This window comes from Lygodium microphyllum, chromosome 2 (assembly GCF_053477565.2).
Source record: "Lygodium microphyllum isolate KBCC chromosome 2, Lygodium_microphyllum_v1.1.10, whole genome shotgun sequence".
Taxonomy (NCBI): domain Eukaryota; kingdom Viridiplantae; phylum Streptophyta; class Polypodiopsida; order Schizaeales; family Lygodiaceae; genus Lygodium; species Lygodium microphyllum.
Genome location: NC_141136.1, coordinates 171,977,443 through 171,995,129, shown reverse-complemented (window position 1 = coordinate 171,995,129; position 17,687 = coordinate 171,977,443). Strand labels below are relative to the sequence as shown.

General features: G+C 41.2%; 1 protein-coding gene across 6 annotated transcripts in view; it reads right to left on the bottom strand.

Annotated features, from left to right (window-relative positions):
* Positions 1–17,687, bottom strand: part of LOC148040617 (uncharacterized) — a 46,006-nt gene that overhangs the window by 27,422 nt on the left and 897 nt on the right. For 5 of the 6 annotated variants that reach the window (XR_015695043.1, XM_087701300.1, XM_087701302.1 and 2 more), the window contains exon 2: positions 17,491–17,579. Coding sequence is in view for 5 of the 6 variants with exons in the window: in XM_087701300.1 (XP_087557426.1) it covers positions 17,491–17,579 (89 nt within the window). In the remaining variant the exon portion in view is untranslated. The remainder of the gene's footprint in view (positions 1–17,490; positions 17,580–17,687) is intronic. The other variant, XM_087701293.1, reaches the window with a different exon arrangement.

Below are 17,687 nucleotides of genomic sequence, written 5' to 3'. Positions count from 1 at the left end.
AATGCATCCTCGAGGTCCTTGGCCTGGTACCATGAAATAACTGCCATGTCCATCACATGTGCTAAACAACCTTGCACATTTGATTAATAACTTAATCAAATGTTATCAACAAGATTAAAGCATCTCAAAATTTCACATCCCCGTGACAAACCTCCCCCTCGAAATCCTTGCACTTCTCCTCAATTGCATTGCATTGTGCCAAAGGAAAAGCATATTGTAGTAGAACTTCCATAAGGCATCACAGTCACAACATTGGCCACTATTACCTAACCATACCATATGCTCCAAACCTTGCTGAAAATCTCCAGCCAACATAAACATCTGATAATACTAAGAGACAATCCAAGACTATTGCTAGAAACCCATGAGATGCATCCATAACAAGTGTTTCTTAACTGTTCTGACTTCAGAACCATAGTAAAGCATATTCTCAGTATAAACCATGGCTGAAACTATCAATGGCATTTACTAACATGCAGCTGTCCATGAAACTTGTTGTAAACCATTGAAAATTGAGTATAAACCAATCATAAACTGATCGCTTTTGCTGATCTGAGAACTGATCACAAACTACTACAAATGTGACCCTAAACTAATCACAAACTAATTGCAAAAACTGATGCAAAATTGATTCCAAAAGTAACCATAAACGGTTCTCAATTTGATCAAAAATCGAGCTGAAACTTATCAGAATTTTATCTCAAAACTGAGGCAAAAGCTCATGCCCAAGTGATCGTGAATTGATTCCAAACTGATGCAAAAGTATAATCCCAAAACCACAGTAACAACCATACTTATCTACATACATCTCACAATGACTAGTACACTGAGTAGTGACCCCATAGTAGACATATTGTGAGCATAGTACCTTAAATGCATGTTGAGTATATCCGAGATCCACTACATACGAGAGTTGTCCACAACTGGAGGAATGGAAGTGCTACCTCCCCCTTGAGCATCAAGCAATACTCTGGACCCCTGCTCTACTGAACCTAATTGAGCTCGAATTGAAATCAGCTTTAACTGAAAGGCATCTAGGTAAAGCTGCAGCAACTGAGGATGATCTGTCAAGTCATCCTCTTCCATCCGTGAATAACTCTAAAACTTTACCAAATATCTTCTAGAAACTTTACCTCTGACCTTTCTTTCCTTATGTGCCAAGATCTACTCAAGTACCAAGATCTCATCCAGCTCCTCAACCTCAGGCTGAATTTCTACAGACATATCCTCTAGCACATCATCATGAAAAGGCCTCAACAAATTAACATGAAAGGCATTGTATATTCACAAATATGAAGGTAATTTCAGCTGATATGCCATGTCGTTGATCTTTTCCAACTCTTGAAAGAACCCATAGTATCTCATACTCAACTTTGGATACAATCCCTCTCTTTCTTTCATCTTTTTCAGCCTTGCCTTTTTAAAACGCAACAATACATAATCACCCTCTGTAAACTGCAAAGCACATCTGTGGCGGTCAGCTGCCTTTTGCTTTTCCTATGATCTCTGAAGTACATACTTTATATTTACATAGGCTGCCTCTAAGTTTTCCATACAACGATCGGCCTAAAAGATCTTATTCTTAGTCTGCAAGATAGGTACCTTCTTGCCACCCTCAAGCACCTTAAATGGAGCTTTGCTATTGGAACTATGCATTGTGTTGTTGTAAGCAAACTCAACCAATAGCAAGTACTACTCCCATTGTGTCTTGTGGTCTAAAACATAGCACCTCGAAAGATCCAACACTCTAGAATTTGCTTCCTCAAACTGACCATCTATCTACAAATAGAAGGATGATGATAATTTCAGCGTGGTACCCATATTCTCAAACAACCCCTTCCAAAATAAATTGGTCATTCGAGTGTCTGAATCACTGATGATCGACTTTGGCATACCATGATACTTAAAGATATGCTACAAAAACAATCAAACCATAAGATCAACCTTTATTTTCTTCCTCACCAGAATGAAATGTTCATGTTTGCTAGACCTGCAAGTGATAGTCCATATCCCATCATTCCCTATATGTGTCCTAGGAAGCTCAAAAATTAAGCCCATAGGCTCTACCAAGGCCTCTCTAGAGTAGGCAAGGGCTGCAACAAGCCTAGCATCTTTTGCCTACCATGCTTTACCTTCTAACATATGATACATATCTTAACAAATTGCTCCACATCATGCCTCAAAGCTAGCCAATAAAAGAAATGCTCCACTACCTTGATAATGGCATCAATGCCTCTGTATCCTACATATGGAGAAGCATGACTTTCAATGATAAATCTATGCTTCAACTACTTCGTGATATACAGTCGTCTATGCATAATCAAAAATCCATCTCTAAGCACAAAGTGCTCATGCATTTGGCTATTGCAAAGCTCATCATAAACATTAGCAAAGTCCGAATCAGCAGCATGTTGCTCTTTCATGGCATCCAACTTAGTATGATAAATCATATTGATAGCTGAAATTTGTGGCTTACATGACAATGTATCAACCAAAACATTCTTTTTTTTTCCAAGAAAAGAAAATTCTACTAATAACACCTCGAAGAAAAATCCTTGAGATAAATACAACGCACAAGGAACTCTGTGAAGAGTAACTAGGTACATCAAAGATACAGTGGTTGTGTGAACAACCAATCTGGTGGGCTAAAGTGCCAGACCATCTGAGGGGCAGTATGAAAGAAGGTGTTTGAATCCCAAATCCACACGAAAGCCTCTCTTTTCTTCCTCATCCTCTCAAAGCTGCCCTAACATCCTCTCCCATCTCCCACGGAGAGTGTGGACTATCTCTGTCCAAATTGTCAACAAATGCTCCCCAGTGGGTATATCTTAAAGATCAATGACCTGGCTACATTTTGCAGTCTATATGTACCAAGCTATAATATTGGAAATCAACTCCCATCTGTGACAAAGTCCCTAAGTCCACTGTGTCTGTGAGTAGTCTAGGGTAGGGATCCTGCTCAAATGCTATCCAATGATGAGAAAAGAAATGCTCCTCTGAGTGTCCTCATAGCCGCAAGTTGGACCTCTGTCTATGACCCAAGCTAGAGCCCCCCATGTTGCCACCATGGACTCTAATGTACCATGGAATACTATCCTAAGAGCTCTCCTCCAAATCTCCGGGGCTCTGGGACAAAGTCCCATAGACAATGACTGTATCTCCTCTAGCTCACCACATTGCACACATGCCACTAGGTCCCTGCCATATCCAAGCCAAGTGCCAACTGCTAAACTCCTATGGGATAGAAGCCATAGAAAGAGAGATATCTTCTTGGGCTTGAAGCTGTCATGTAGCCGCCTCCAAAAGTCATATAAAAACTCATCTAAGATTTCCTCTCTATACCAATGAGGGGTGGCTGCAAGCTATGCTCTAATCTTGCTCATCTGTATCCTCCGTCCCAATCTAGTGGTGTAGCCAAAAAAGGGAATGTTGCATGGCCTATCAAGGAAGGGATCCCTCCACACCCACTCTCTGGAATCCCATTGAAGTCTCTATAAAGGCCTCCTCTGGTATAACTAGAACATTCTTTTAGCCATCAATATGTACAATCTGAAAATGAAAGAGAGAAAATTTCCCTATCTCATATGTTTCTCTAACAACTTTGTCTACATCAAAAAGTACCTCAAAGTCTGATGGTCTGTCTGAATTGTAAAATCAACCCCTAACAAATAATGTTTCCATGTAGACAGTGCATGAATTATAGTCAAGAGCTCATTCTCATAGACTTGCAAATTCTTCTCTATATCGTGGAGAATTCAGCTCTCATAAGTCATAACTCGGCCATCCTACATAAGAACCACCCCAAAGACTTCCTTAGATCAAGCAACACAAGCACACGATCTAAAGTCATCTTTTCCTTTAACTTTTCAAATACTGAAATTTCCATTGCTATCCATGTAAGTGGCACATTTTTCTTCTACAAAGCATACAATGGAGATACAATTTCAGCAAACTCATGTACATACTTCATGTAGAAAGAACATAAACCCAAGTAGCTCCAGATTTCATGCACATTTTTCAAAGGTGGCCATGATCGTATTGCCTCAACCTTTGCAAGGCCCATGCACATACCAACAGCCGATACAATATGCCCCCACAAATCCTATATGTGGTCTGAAAATGTGATCCATTATACGATTAAAAGTGGCACGAGCATTCATAAGTCCAAAAGGCATGACAAGATACTCATATAACCCAAAAGCTATTTTAGGCACATCCTCCGATCTAATTCGCATCTAATAATACCCACTTTTCAAATCTATATGGCTGAATATGGCTGCCCCCTGCAATCTATCCATAACATCATTGATTCGAGAGATCGAAAACCAGTTCTTTATTGTGATCTTATTCAAAGCACGATAATAAATGCACATGCGCCATGAACCATCCATTTTCTGTACCAAAAGCACTAGAGAACAAAAAGGGCATGAGCTGGGCTGAATCAACCCTTTTGCTAACAACTCATTTACTTAACTCATAATCTTCTCCTGCTAGGCTGCACTCCTCGAGCAAACGAGGTGATCATTAGGAGAGATGTAGTTTTTTATGAGAGAAAATTGTGCGGTCTTCTACAATAGACTCCGAATTGGTTCCTGAGATTATTCCATCAGAGATAGTGCCTTCTGAGCCAAGTCTAATGCCCACTCTTGACCTTTACACAAATCCTTATGCTTGAATGCCCCCTCCCGAAGACCCATTACCTCGCTCATACTAGTAAACCATGTAGGATTTGGGAATCCTTCCACCATATTCAACTCTGGAGGGCCCTAGAATATCTACCCGACTTGCACCTCGGGCTTCATTTGTGTCATTGTTTACAACTGATTGCATAGTGTATTCTAAGCCGGATAGTTGGCAGGGGCTCTTCAGCATTCCCAATGGTGAGAGGCCATGGAGGAGCTAAACAATATTAACCAAAATGAGACTTGGACCTTCGTGGACCATCCAAGTCACAAGAAAATCATCAAGATTAAGTGAATCTTTAGAACCAAGCTAAAAGCTGATGGAACTTTAGATAATTACAAGACTCACCTTGTGTGTAAGGGTTTCGACAAAAACAAGGCACTGATTATGAAAAACATTTGCTCCTATTGTGCAGTTGACATCATTCCATTTGTTGGTTGCGCTACCTGCTCCCCATGATTGGCTGATCTATCAGATAGATATCAAAAGTGCCTTTCTAAATGGTTATCTCAAGGAGGAAGTCCATGTGGAATAGCCACCCAACTTTTCTTATGCTAACCGGAAAGATAAGATCTTTCACTTGTGAAAAGCTCTTTATGGGTTGAAGTAAACACCACAATCTTGGTTCCAAAGGATATATGAGTTTCTTCGAAATCATGGATATCATTCTACCCTTTATGACCCGAACTTATATGTCCGTATCACTTCAGAGAAGGTCATCTACATATAATCACTAGCTCAAATTATGTTGTTATAGCAAAAATTAGGGCCAAGCTTTGTGTAGCATTCCCATGGCGGTTACATCTTTACCTTGGGCACAGCTTCCATTTCTTGGGTCAGCCATTAAAGTAGAAGATGGTGGCAACTTCCCCAACCAAGCTTGAGTATTAGGCTCTCTTTGATGGTACTACCATCTACCTTAGAAGCTTACTTGTGACACTTCAATTCCCATATGCTAGACCAATTGTCCTCTATCGCCACAATCAAAGTGCGATTACACTAGCCAGTAACCCAATCATCACACCTCGAACACGGCATGTTGGAGTTCATTTTCACTTTACCAAAGAGCAGGTTGACCTATGCACCATATGCTTAGAGTTTGTGCCTTTATCATATAATTTTATAGACATATTGACCAAGGCAATCAATCAGCCAGTGCTACAATAGATCGGCCTGGGTACTTTCTCCTATACCTCTTTAGATTCAAACATTATGTATATTATACTTTGTATCTTCATCTACATCATCAAGATGACTATGATTGTAAAAGGTGCTTGGACAAGTAAACAACTTTCCTATGAGTGCAGCACTGTCCAAGTGGCACCATTGCATCGCATTTTGCATTAGCATCATTCCTTGTGCACAACTCTAGTGCCTTAGCATTCTATTCATGTAAATATACATCTGTGTGCATTTATCTCTTTTTCAATCTTTGGAGTGGTTAACTCTGGATCCATTATATTCATGGCATGACACACGGCAATCTCCCTTGCTTGCTTAGCTTGCTTTTCTGTACTTCTTTTTTGCCTCTCCACATATCCACCATAGATGCTTTCCACACTTGCCTATTTCCTTCATCATCTGCCACCTAGTAGTGGTTGGGATAGGTTTGTTTTGTTTTGTCAAGGTCTTGGGGCCAACCATCCCTATCTCCCCTTGAGATACTATGAATCAATCGACTGAAAACTTTTTGAAAACACTCACTCAATGATAAATCTTTTGAAAAAAAAACACAAGTTCCCAAAAAAAACCAAAGAAAAAAACCCCAAAATTAAACAAAACAATTTTTTTTAAAAGCTAGTCCATTGTGTTTTCATCCACCTTTTGCAAGACTTAGTAGGCCACTAGGCAACCAATGAGCACCCTTTGTCCCATGCTCTATCCTCTCTAGATAGAGTACTTCAGCTCCCTTAAAAAGATAACCATCACCTCTATAGTCTTGGTAGGTCATTGGGCAGCTGATGTGCACCCTTTGCCCGATGCTCTAGCTACTTTGGGGTGGGACACCTCCCGAAAAAGAAAAGAAAAAAGGCTTGGGCTTGTTTGCAATCCCTTTCTTGTTCCAATTTTGGGTTTGAGAGGAGGTATTGAGCTAAATTACGATTACTTTTAATTAAACAGCCCCAAAACTCAACTTAATTAATGAATTTTTACCATTCTTTTAAACCGGGAGCAGTTCGAGAGAGTTTCAGTCTCCCACATGTAAACCCTAATTTGGGATGCCCCGAACTTTCTATAAATAGACAACCTGCCTTTCTATTTAACCAATCTCGTTTTTGCAGGTTTCCAATGATCTAGCTCTACTGCCCACATCCCCTTCGCAAAGGACATCCCAGCCGAAGCTGCCCAACATTGTCTTCATTCATCCGGCACATATTTCCAGCCTTCCCACACAATTTTTCTACCCTATTTTGCTGCCGCCAGCTGCACCTCCTCCCAAAAGGTTGCCTTCAGCCTGATGACAACCCTACAAGCTGCATTTGCTATCTATATAGCCTAGCACCTATCTCCACTACTGTGTTTGGCCTCTCCAGCTGCAGCCCTGCATTCCACATCCTCCAATTTGCTGCGCTTGGTCCTTTCAACTTCCACGCAAGTTGTCACCATCATTTGTAGGCTATGTTTTGCAGTTTTCTCTCTCCTCATTGCTCCTTGACTCACATCCGGCATCTTCTGCTGCCATACATCTTGGACGATGCCTTGCTACATTTTGGGATCCATCGAGAGTATGACACACTCTCCAACTCATTACCTCTGCCTCAATCCTTGAGACACGAGAGTTTGGGGTATAGTGTTTCTTCACTCCATAGTGTATTTGCTGCATGAGCATTGTATTGTTTAGATTCATTCATTTATGATCTTCACTGTGTTCATTGTCTCTAAGTTACCCTAACCCTAACTGTGTTCTGTTCGATTTATACTTTCTCGTACGCTTGTATTTGTGTTTCTGCGTTAGGGTACTTCTTTACAAATCTAACATCCACTACTCCATTTGTTGCTGAATAAAGGGCCATTGTGCCTTTTATATGTGCACGGGTGTGAACACACCCTTACCACATTGTACTTTCATATATATATCTATCTAAAAACCTAAAGTGGTACACTCATCATTGTACCAAAAAACGTGTTCACTCTCTACTCTGCTCTTTCACACTCTGTCTCTCACTGTGCATACGAGAGTCTGCCTTGATCTTCGTGCCTAATCGATTCCTACAAATTGATATCAAAGCATAAGGTGCTGCACACGGTCGTCAGGCTGAGGTAGAAGACCAGAGCTAGCAAGAGACAACGCAAAGGCGAGCAGGAGAGTCGTAGACAGGCCCGTGTGCTAGAGAGACAATCGACTGGTGCGGCAGCTAACAAGGACTACAGGTGACGATTGACCAGCGTGGTCCAGCAGGCGACAGCGTGGCAAGCGTGGACTAGTGGGTGCGACGTATACAGGGAACAACGACCAAGCGAGAGGGCACGCAAGCCCCAAACACGCCACGCTAGCGACGAGGCGTCAGCGTGTGGCGTCACGGGACGGGCGGTCAGGCAGGCGCCGTGACGCGCGCTAGTCATGTGACCCGCACCATAGATCAACAGGGCCACAATTTTCAAAATTCTTCTTGAATTTTTTCCTTGGCCTAACAGGGGGGTTCGTGCGCACAAGCACGAAAGGTCAAATTTGTGCAATTTTGGCCCAAAAAGTTGGGACTTCGCCAAACTGAGCATTGTTTGTGAAACATTGAGGCATCTGCGTTGGAATTGTAGACATTGTGCGCATTTGAATTGGGGATTTCGCCAAAATTGTTGAAATTTTGCTCATTTGAGTGAAATTTCTCAACATTTGACCTACAAAATTTGGGGCTTTTCCCAGATTTGGGAAATTCGATGCAGGACAAGCAAACCTGTCTTAGAAATTGCAGGAATTTGTGACATTTTGTCCCCGACATGTGCAAATTGGGCTGAAATTTACCCAATTTCTCGACATTGAGGCACATTGGACCCCGTGCAATTTGGGGCTTTTGCGATTTGGGCAAAATTTGTGCAGCATTTGGTCATTTTATGTACATGCAGACTGAATTCCGCGCAATTTGGACATCGACACTTGGTAAAATTTGGGAATTTTGCTGAAATTGCTTTATTTTGGCAAAATTGGACAGTCCTATGCATGACAGAGAAAATGCAGATGTGTGTTTGACGCTGAAAATTTAATTACAGATCTGAAATCTGTACTTCTGCGTGGTCATTTATTGTTGATTGGTACTTGTTTGTACCTTGGTCAATCGGGTGACAGTTTGGGCCTGCATTTACTGGTTTTTTGGTCACATTTGGGCTGAAAATCATGGCTGGCAACAATGACAGCAGTAATCTGATGCACATAAAGAAGCTTGAAGGCGCACACAATTTTGCAGTTTGGCAAAAGCAATGCTACAATATCCTGTTACAAAAGAAGCAAGCAAAGCCGATCAAAACCAAAGGGGCAAAGCCCACAGACATGGATCAAGATGATTGGGATGAGTTAAATGAGCTTGCACGCTCAACCATAGAGCTATCAATTTCTGATGCCTTGTTGTTCAACATTGAAGGTTTGGATTTTGCATATGCTATATGGGCTAGACTCGAAGAACTGTATGCACAGAAGAGTGCTGTAGAGGTATCTCATAATACCTTTCACTGCATCCCAATGCTTCTTGCCAAGGGTTGCCATGTATCTGCTAACCACTCCCACTATAAAGGCAATGTCAGGACGTGTGGCAACCATAGCATACATCAAACTGCCAATAGCTGAAGCATATGGAATCTTGGCCATTTCAGCCCTCTCATCATCAGATGTAGGGTTGTCCTCTGCACTGAGTTTCACATATGGAGGCAATGGAACCCCAATTGTTTTCCCCCCACCTCCATATTGAAACATTGCAAAACTTTGGAGATATAGTCCTGCTGAGATAGATAGGGTAAGCCTTTAGATCTATCTCTGAGTATTTGCATGCCAAGAATGTGATTTGCATCACTCAGATCCTTCATGTCAAAGCTGCCATGAAGACTTTGCTTCAATGAATCCAAGGCATGAGTATCCCTGCCAGCAATCAGCATATCATCAACATACAAAACCAAGATAATAAGGATGCCATCTGCTGCTTTCTTGGTGTACAAGCAGTGATCCACTTGACTTCTATGAAAGCCTTGAGACTACATGAATGTATCAAACTTATGATACCATTCTCTTGGTGCTTGTTTCAGCCCATACAAACTCCTTTTCAGTTTACATACCATTTTTTCTTTCCAATGTTCAACAAACCCTTCAGGCTGCTGCATATAGATGTCTTCATGCAGATCACCATGTAAAAACGCAGTCTTTACATCCGTATGAGTTCCGTATCTTCAACTGCAACCAAGCCCAAAATGGTTCTCAATGTAGTCATCTTGACTACAGGAGAGAAAATCTCGTCAAAGTCAATTCCATGCTCCTACTTGTACCCCTTTGCAACCAATCTTGCTTTGTACTTGGGTGAGAAACCAGAAGTGACCTTCATCTTGTAAACCCATTTGCATGGAAGGGTTTTCTGCCCTTTAGGCAACTGTACCAAGTCCCAAGTGCCATTTTTTTCAAGAGATTCCATCTCTAACAACATGGCTTTATACCATTTCTTGTTGTCCTGTCTATCCATTGCTTCTTTGAAGCAAAATGGTTCACCATAGTCTGTCAACATGACATAATCAGCCACATTAACTGCACCAGGAACAAATCTGTCAGGTTGTCTAGTAGCCCTAGACAATCTCCTAACCCCCAATGGTCATTGTTTGCTGGCTGTTCCTGCAAAATTTCATTTTCAGCATGCTGTCCTGGTATTTCAGCCTACAAATCAGCATTAACAGATTGTTGTCCTGGCTGTTCCTGCACATGTAATGGCTCATTTTCATGGGCAATAGCTGGCTGATCATTTCCAGCACCATTTCCTGCAATTTCAGATTCATTTACAGCAGGTATTTGCTGCTGTACAACAGGCACATTTTGCTGTCCAAAAGGTATTTTTTCCCGGAATACAACCCTACAGACCTCCTCAGCCTTTTCGGGCTGTTTGTGCATGCGATCTTCCCGGAAGATAACGTCATTGCAGCATACTACTTTCCTTTTCTCGGGATCCCACAATTTATACCCTATTTCACCCTCGTCACCATATCCTAGAAAAATGCATTTACAGAACTTTGGCTCAAGTTTGCTGTGTTTTTCTTTACGAATGTGCACAAAAGTCTCGCAGCCAAACACTTTCAGATGAGCATATGAAGGTGGCTTGCCCAACCACGCAAGGAGTTGTGTATCTGCTTTGGAAAGCAGAAGGCATCTGTTGTTGGCTTTACGAATGCAGACTATGCTGGTCACGCGGACTGCAGGAAGTCCACTTCTGGGTATGTGTTTACTTTCACAGGAGGAGCAATCTCTTGGATCTCCAGGCTACAAAAGTGTGTTGCATTGTCTACTACAGAGGCAGAGTATGTGGCTGCCACTGAGGCATGCAAGGAGGCTTTATGGCTTTCATGTCTGGTGGGAGAGCTTGGCATCTTAGAGTTACTTGTTCTCCATTGTGATAGTCAGAGTGCTATCATGCTAGCAAGGAATCCTGTCTTTCATGCAAAGACAACACATACAGGTGAAGTATCACTTCATTAGAGATGTACTTGACAGCAAGAGAATTGAGCTTGTCAAAGTGCATACAGATAATAACCCTGCAGACCTTCTCACGAAAGGTCTTCCAGCAGAGCGGTTTGCTCATTGCCGACAAATGATGGGAGTTGGATAGATATATTTATTTAAGCTTTGTACATACCTAGACTTAGCTGATTCTTTTCTCCTCTTAAGGCACATTGCCTTTAGGTGGGAGGTTGTTGGGAATAAAGAAACGTCGTGCCTTTTATATGTGCACGGGTGTGAACACACCCTTACCACATTGTACTTTCATATATATATCTATCTAAAAACCTAAAGTGGTACACTCGTCATTGTACTGAAAAACATGTTCACTCTCTACTCTGCTCTTTCGTACTCTCTCTCTCACTGTGCATACGACAGTCTGCCTCGATCTTCGTGCCTAATCGATTCCTACAGTTTAATCAAGCTCATAAGAAACCCTCTTTGCCATCTATAAAGGGGGCTTCTCAAAAGGGGAAGCAAGGAAAACGCAAGAACAAGGACAAAAATAAAGACCAAAAGACTAATGAGTCACACGAGGACACCCAGTCTCATTGAAACCATGTTGGGATAGAATCCCTACGAAAAATAGATATTGCCAACAATATCACAAGGCTCGCCATTTCAACAAGTGTCGCTCAAAGGCCAAGGATGCCAAGCCCAAGGCACTACCCAATTCCACATAGACCTCAGCCCCACCTGCAACACATAACCCCCCTCAATGGAGGTCGAGTGGTGGCCATGATCCATCCTCCAACACGGGGCTAATCAAGACTCCAAATCATACTATCTCTAGACAGCCATCATAATGTACTCCCTTTTCAGCATTGAGGTCTAAAGGGGATTTGAATTTAGTCCGCCATGCCATCAATGGACTCCCATCCTCAAGCCCACCTCATCTTTGTAGAATTCAGAGGTTAAGAGCTTGGTCCACATTCTTGAATTGCCTTCAAATGAGGCTATTGCAAAGGCCCATCCAATACATCCTTGTGGCTATCAAGTTGTTTGGACTATGAACAGTGAAGCCATATATCAGATGATCCCATAGAGAAATTAAGTATCTCCCGTGGATCAACGGTTGGACATGTCTGATGCAGTACTAACCCCTCGACCCAGATTCAAGGCATTGATCGTGTCCAGTTTGATACTAATGAGAGCCCAAACCTTGATATGTTGGATCAATGTATACTTATGTGCCCCAACCTGGAGTAAATGTTTTATCCATGCATCAACTTTGCCATTCAAGGGGGGGCCATCGAGGTCCTTGCTACCAAGACCTACATACTGATTGCTCACTATGAGCCACAGCATAATGACCTGTGTATGAAGCAAGGTAACTACAAAACATTTCACCCCCAAAACATTTCAACCCTGAAACGTTGCATTTCACCCAAAATATTTCACCTTTACAGTCCCTAGTGAAACACCAAGTGAAGCTGTTAAATAATACATATGAGATACTTTTCTTAATAAACAATGAGTTACAACTTACACATTTATACTATGCAAATCCTTTCATCTCAACAAATGATGTGTATCCTATATGTAGAGTGCCCCAAAACCTCAAAAATGTAAGAAAAATAATTAGTTTTCCATTTAAAAATCGCGTTTCACTAGCCATTTCGCGTTTCAGTGAAACGTTTCAAGCATTTCAGCCATTTCGTGTTTTAGTGCCAATGAAACGCATTTCACAATTACCATGACATGATGTCACAATTTCTACCCCAACCAACAACCAAGGGCTCCAAGTTTAATCGTATCCATGGTTAGGCTTCAACCAAGAATCCTTTTGGATGAGGAGCGTCTTTGGCATTTTTGCTTAGGCCACCTTGGTTACAACTCTATTCATTATGTTGTTGCGATGATAGATAGTCGAGGACCTTCGACACCTAAAACTGTCCAAGGATGTTTGCCAAGCATGTTGCTAGAGAAAAGGCATCACACTCTATACTCTCAACAATATACACAGAGTTTGGCCACTTCAATTTGACAATCTTAGTGGAAAATCATCTACTCAGGCCATAAATGGAGCATAGTATTTTTATACTATTAGTGGATGAGTTTTTGAGATATGTGGATATATTTCATTTTAAAACAATCTGAAGCCTTCACATATTTCTTTGCATGGATGCATTTGATGCAAAATTAGATGGGTGTCCATATAGGGACACAGAGTAATGATGGTGGACCATGGTAAGTGTGTCACCCACAAATTATCTGAGCTCTTACAAGAGCACAACATTTAGTGCCAACTCACCTCCACCAATTCCCCTTCCTTGAAGGGAATGGTGAAGCATAGGAACCAAACCATGATAAACATGGCACAATCTATATTGTTTCTAGGGAGAGCTTCTGAGCCAGAGTAACAAGGGACAGCCTTTTCCTACCTTCTTGTTCCCCATCCCATCCTTGTACCATCCTAGTCCTATCCCCATGCTAGAGCCCCCTCTCATGGTGATAAGGGACAACAATTTTTTGCCTCCATCCCCACTCCCAAAACCCGTCCCATGTTACTATGTCTTGAGCACCTCTAGTTAGAAGTTGTTGACACTTTCACCTTCGAGTCTTTAGGAGTCATGAGTACACACAAGCTCTTGATGACAAGATGGATAAGCTCGTGCCCATAGCAAATCTCTTGATTTCCATACATAACTCTTTTGAAGCCAAGGTATATCATTGTATGATCACCGTACAAACACATAAGAAGGGATGTTGTCTTTGATGAGAGGGACATCGTGCACCCACCTGCACCAATAGTGCCCTCTCCATCTACCTCTTCACCTTTAATTCCTAAAATTGTGTTGTTTAAAACCGGCCTACTCCTATATATTGACCAACCTACAGAGTCTTGGACTCCATAGCCCTCTCCCAATGATCCATAACCTTGCTAGTACTAGCAGACCATGTGGGATTCAGTTCCACCCAATTTTATCATGAAGAGACCAAGGCATTCTACAAGGCTCACGTCTACAATCCTATGTTTGTTCGTTTGTCTTTATGGCAAATAACCTTGCTAGTACCAGCAGACCGTGTGGGATTCGGGGATCCTTCCACCCAATTTTATCATGAAGAGACCGAGGCATTCTACAAGGCTCATGTCTACAATCCTATGTTTGTTTGTCTTTATGGCAAATAACATAGCACACTTTGAGCCAAAAAATTTGATAGGAGGCTCCAAAGAATCCCAAGTGGCAATCAACCATGAAGAAGGAGCTAGAGAGCATTGACCAAAATGGAACCTAGACCTTGGTGGAGCATCCAAGCCACAACAAGGTCATTGGGACCAAATGGATCTTTTGCATCAAGCTCAAAGCTGATGAAACTTCATATAAGTACAAGGCTAGCCTTGTCATACAAGGGTTTCACCAAAAACATGGCGTGGATTACAAGAAAACCTTTGCACCTACAGCATGCCAGGCATCTCTTTGACTACTTGCATTAGCCTCGTCACAGATTGCCAATCTATCAAACAAATATCAAATTTGCCTTTCTAAAAGGATATTTGGATGAGGAATTATGCACGAAGTAGCCACAAGGATTTACTCTTTCAAGCTATGCACATAGGGTCTTTGTTTGTGAAAAGATATTTACGGGCTGAAGCAAGCACCACACTCTTGGTTACATAGGATGGATGATTCTCTCAAATCTCAGCTTCCATTCTACCCCTTATAACCCAAATAAGTCTATTTCAAAGGGGCTTAATTACATGCTCTTATATATCAATGATCTATTGATCACAAGCTTTGATTCTAATACTATTGCACATCTTAAAGCACAGTTTTATTCTACCTTGAAGATGACCAATCTCAGTCTCTTATTTTACGTTCTAGATATGGAGGTTGTCCAACATGAGAAGGGTATTTTTGTCTCCCACAAAGGTACACCCTTTTGTTAGCGAATCTATTGTTCTCACAAGACACAGACAATAACCACATGTAGATCTCGTTGTGAAACTAATGAAGGTTTTCCATGCACAAACCTTTGACGATCACACCTACCACCTGGTAGTGGAAAAGTTATTATGGCTTATTTACAATAGGCCAAATATTGCATACTCAATTTCTATTCCCAATCAATACTTTAATTGCACCAAAAACTTCTCACTCAACCAACCACTTGTTTATATGTTAAGGTACATCCAGTATACTTAAGATTATGGTTTGCATTTCAATGAAGGACTAACCCTATAGACATGCATCGATTCTAACTAGGCTGAAGACGTCAATATCCTGACTACATTTCTCTTCTAGGCTTGCCTTCAATTGTTTGGTCTAACCAAAGACAAGGCATGTTGTCGCATCTTCAACCGAGACTAAATACTAGGCTCTCTATGTCGGTACCACCGAGGCCGGCTACCTCATGAGCTTACTTGCAAGGTTATAGTTTCCATGCAAGCTCTCGATTGTGGCATTTTGTGATAGCCAAAGTGCCATTGCACTTGTTGGAAACCCTACTATCAATCCAAAGACAAAGCATGTCAAGATCCATAATCACTTTCCTCAAGAGCAATGGAGCTAGGCACCATTTGCCTAGAGTTTGTGCCATCATCTATAAAATTCCATTGATATATTGACCGAATTGATTCTCTAGTACCTCTTACATGGAGTAGCATTGATACTCCCTCCCCTTCAGCATTGGCGTGATGAGGAGAGGGGGTTCCCATGTACTGTTGAGCTCGAGAGACTTCAATGTGCACCACTCGAGAGAGTTGGCATGCCACTCAAGATAGTATGTGCCTATATATATAGCACTGACTTCCCTCGTTCAAACTCTATCACTCTCTTCTTCTTTCTTTTCTCCATCCTCTCCATGGCCATTCACACCCTGTGAGCATCATCATCAAGCTTGCGTTTACAGCAATTTCAGGCCGTCTACATCAGCTGGCTGCCTAGCAATCACCTTGATAGTAGCAGCCATCATCTCAAAGACATTTCAGCATATCCTTCATCTCAAACAGCTCTTGAAGACTGCTTTTCACTCCCTCTACATCTGGCTGTCCTTTCCTTCACCATTCAGCATTACCTTGACTGATCAAACACGATAGTGCAATCATCTTCAAGGCTTCAGCTCTGTTGTATCAACTTATTCATTGATCACGATTCAATGATTCGTCATTCATCTTCTTCTTCTTCTGTGTTTTCTCTGAGTTTCTTCTCTCAATGTTTGCCATAAACTCATTGTTTCTCCCCAAAAACCCTACTATCTCTCTAATATGGTATGAGTGCATACCATTCTGTCGCCCTATTTTGACATGGTATCTAAACATACTTATTATTTTGACATATACTCGTACAATTATCCATATGTGCCTTGATGATCGTATTTGTACAAGGACACTTGTGCAAGTGAACAATTCCCCATGATGGCAATGTCCAACTAGCACCATTGCACTTTGCACACGATTCTATCAAAGAATGGCACCTTGCATTACCTCTTGAATACTTCATACATTGGCATGTGTTTATGGACAAATGGGGCATTTGGATGGGAGGAAATTAATATTCACTAATTACGAATTGCCCTAAAAAGTGCTATTTTCAACACCAAAATTTCCTTATCTCTTCATGATAAATACACACATAATACACTTTCATCAATGAATCCCCCTTCATATTTCTCTAATGTTGTTTTTAAGTCTCATTCTTAATCACTTAATGATTTTCTTAATATTCACTAAATAAGGACACTATTTTCTTAATGATTTTCTTAATATTCACTAAATAAGTACACTATTTTTTTTAAATCTAGTCTTCTAATATTTTTATAATATTGAGTATTTGAGTATATTTCACATGTTTCTACTTTGTTTTAACATTGCAATCTTTGTGTGCAAGTGCCCACCCAAGGATGAAAACTCCTTGCACTATGTTAGCATGATTCCCTTTTACCTCTTCAGAGAGTGATCAACTATTCATAGCTTCAATACAAGTCACAATTTCAATCAGTTTGCTGCAAATATAGCACCTTGTGATTCTCTTTCGACTTTGTGTCATATACATTGTCATTATACAAAAGTAACAAGTTCTCCTTCATCTATAAAGAATATCAATTCTCACAATAGAAGCTGAAAGATCAGATGCCACATTTCTACACTGCTCTTGTCACAACAGAAGTTTAGGGATGGAGCTTACCCTTTTAATAAGTTCCACAGGCTTTGCGGCCTTCCATATAGCAACAGCCTCCTTCATATAGTTCAGCTGCTCTTCTGTGTATTTAACTGCTGTAAGAAGAAAAGGCCATGGACAAATGTATACCGTGTCATTCATAACTTTTTGTAATGCACTCTCATACGATGTCATTCATAACTGTGCATCTTCAGCGATGCCAT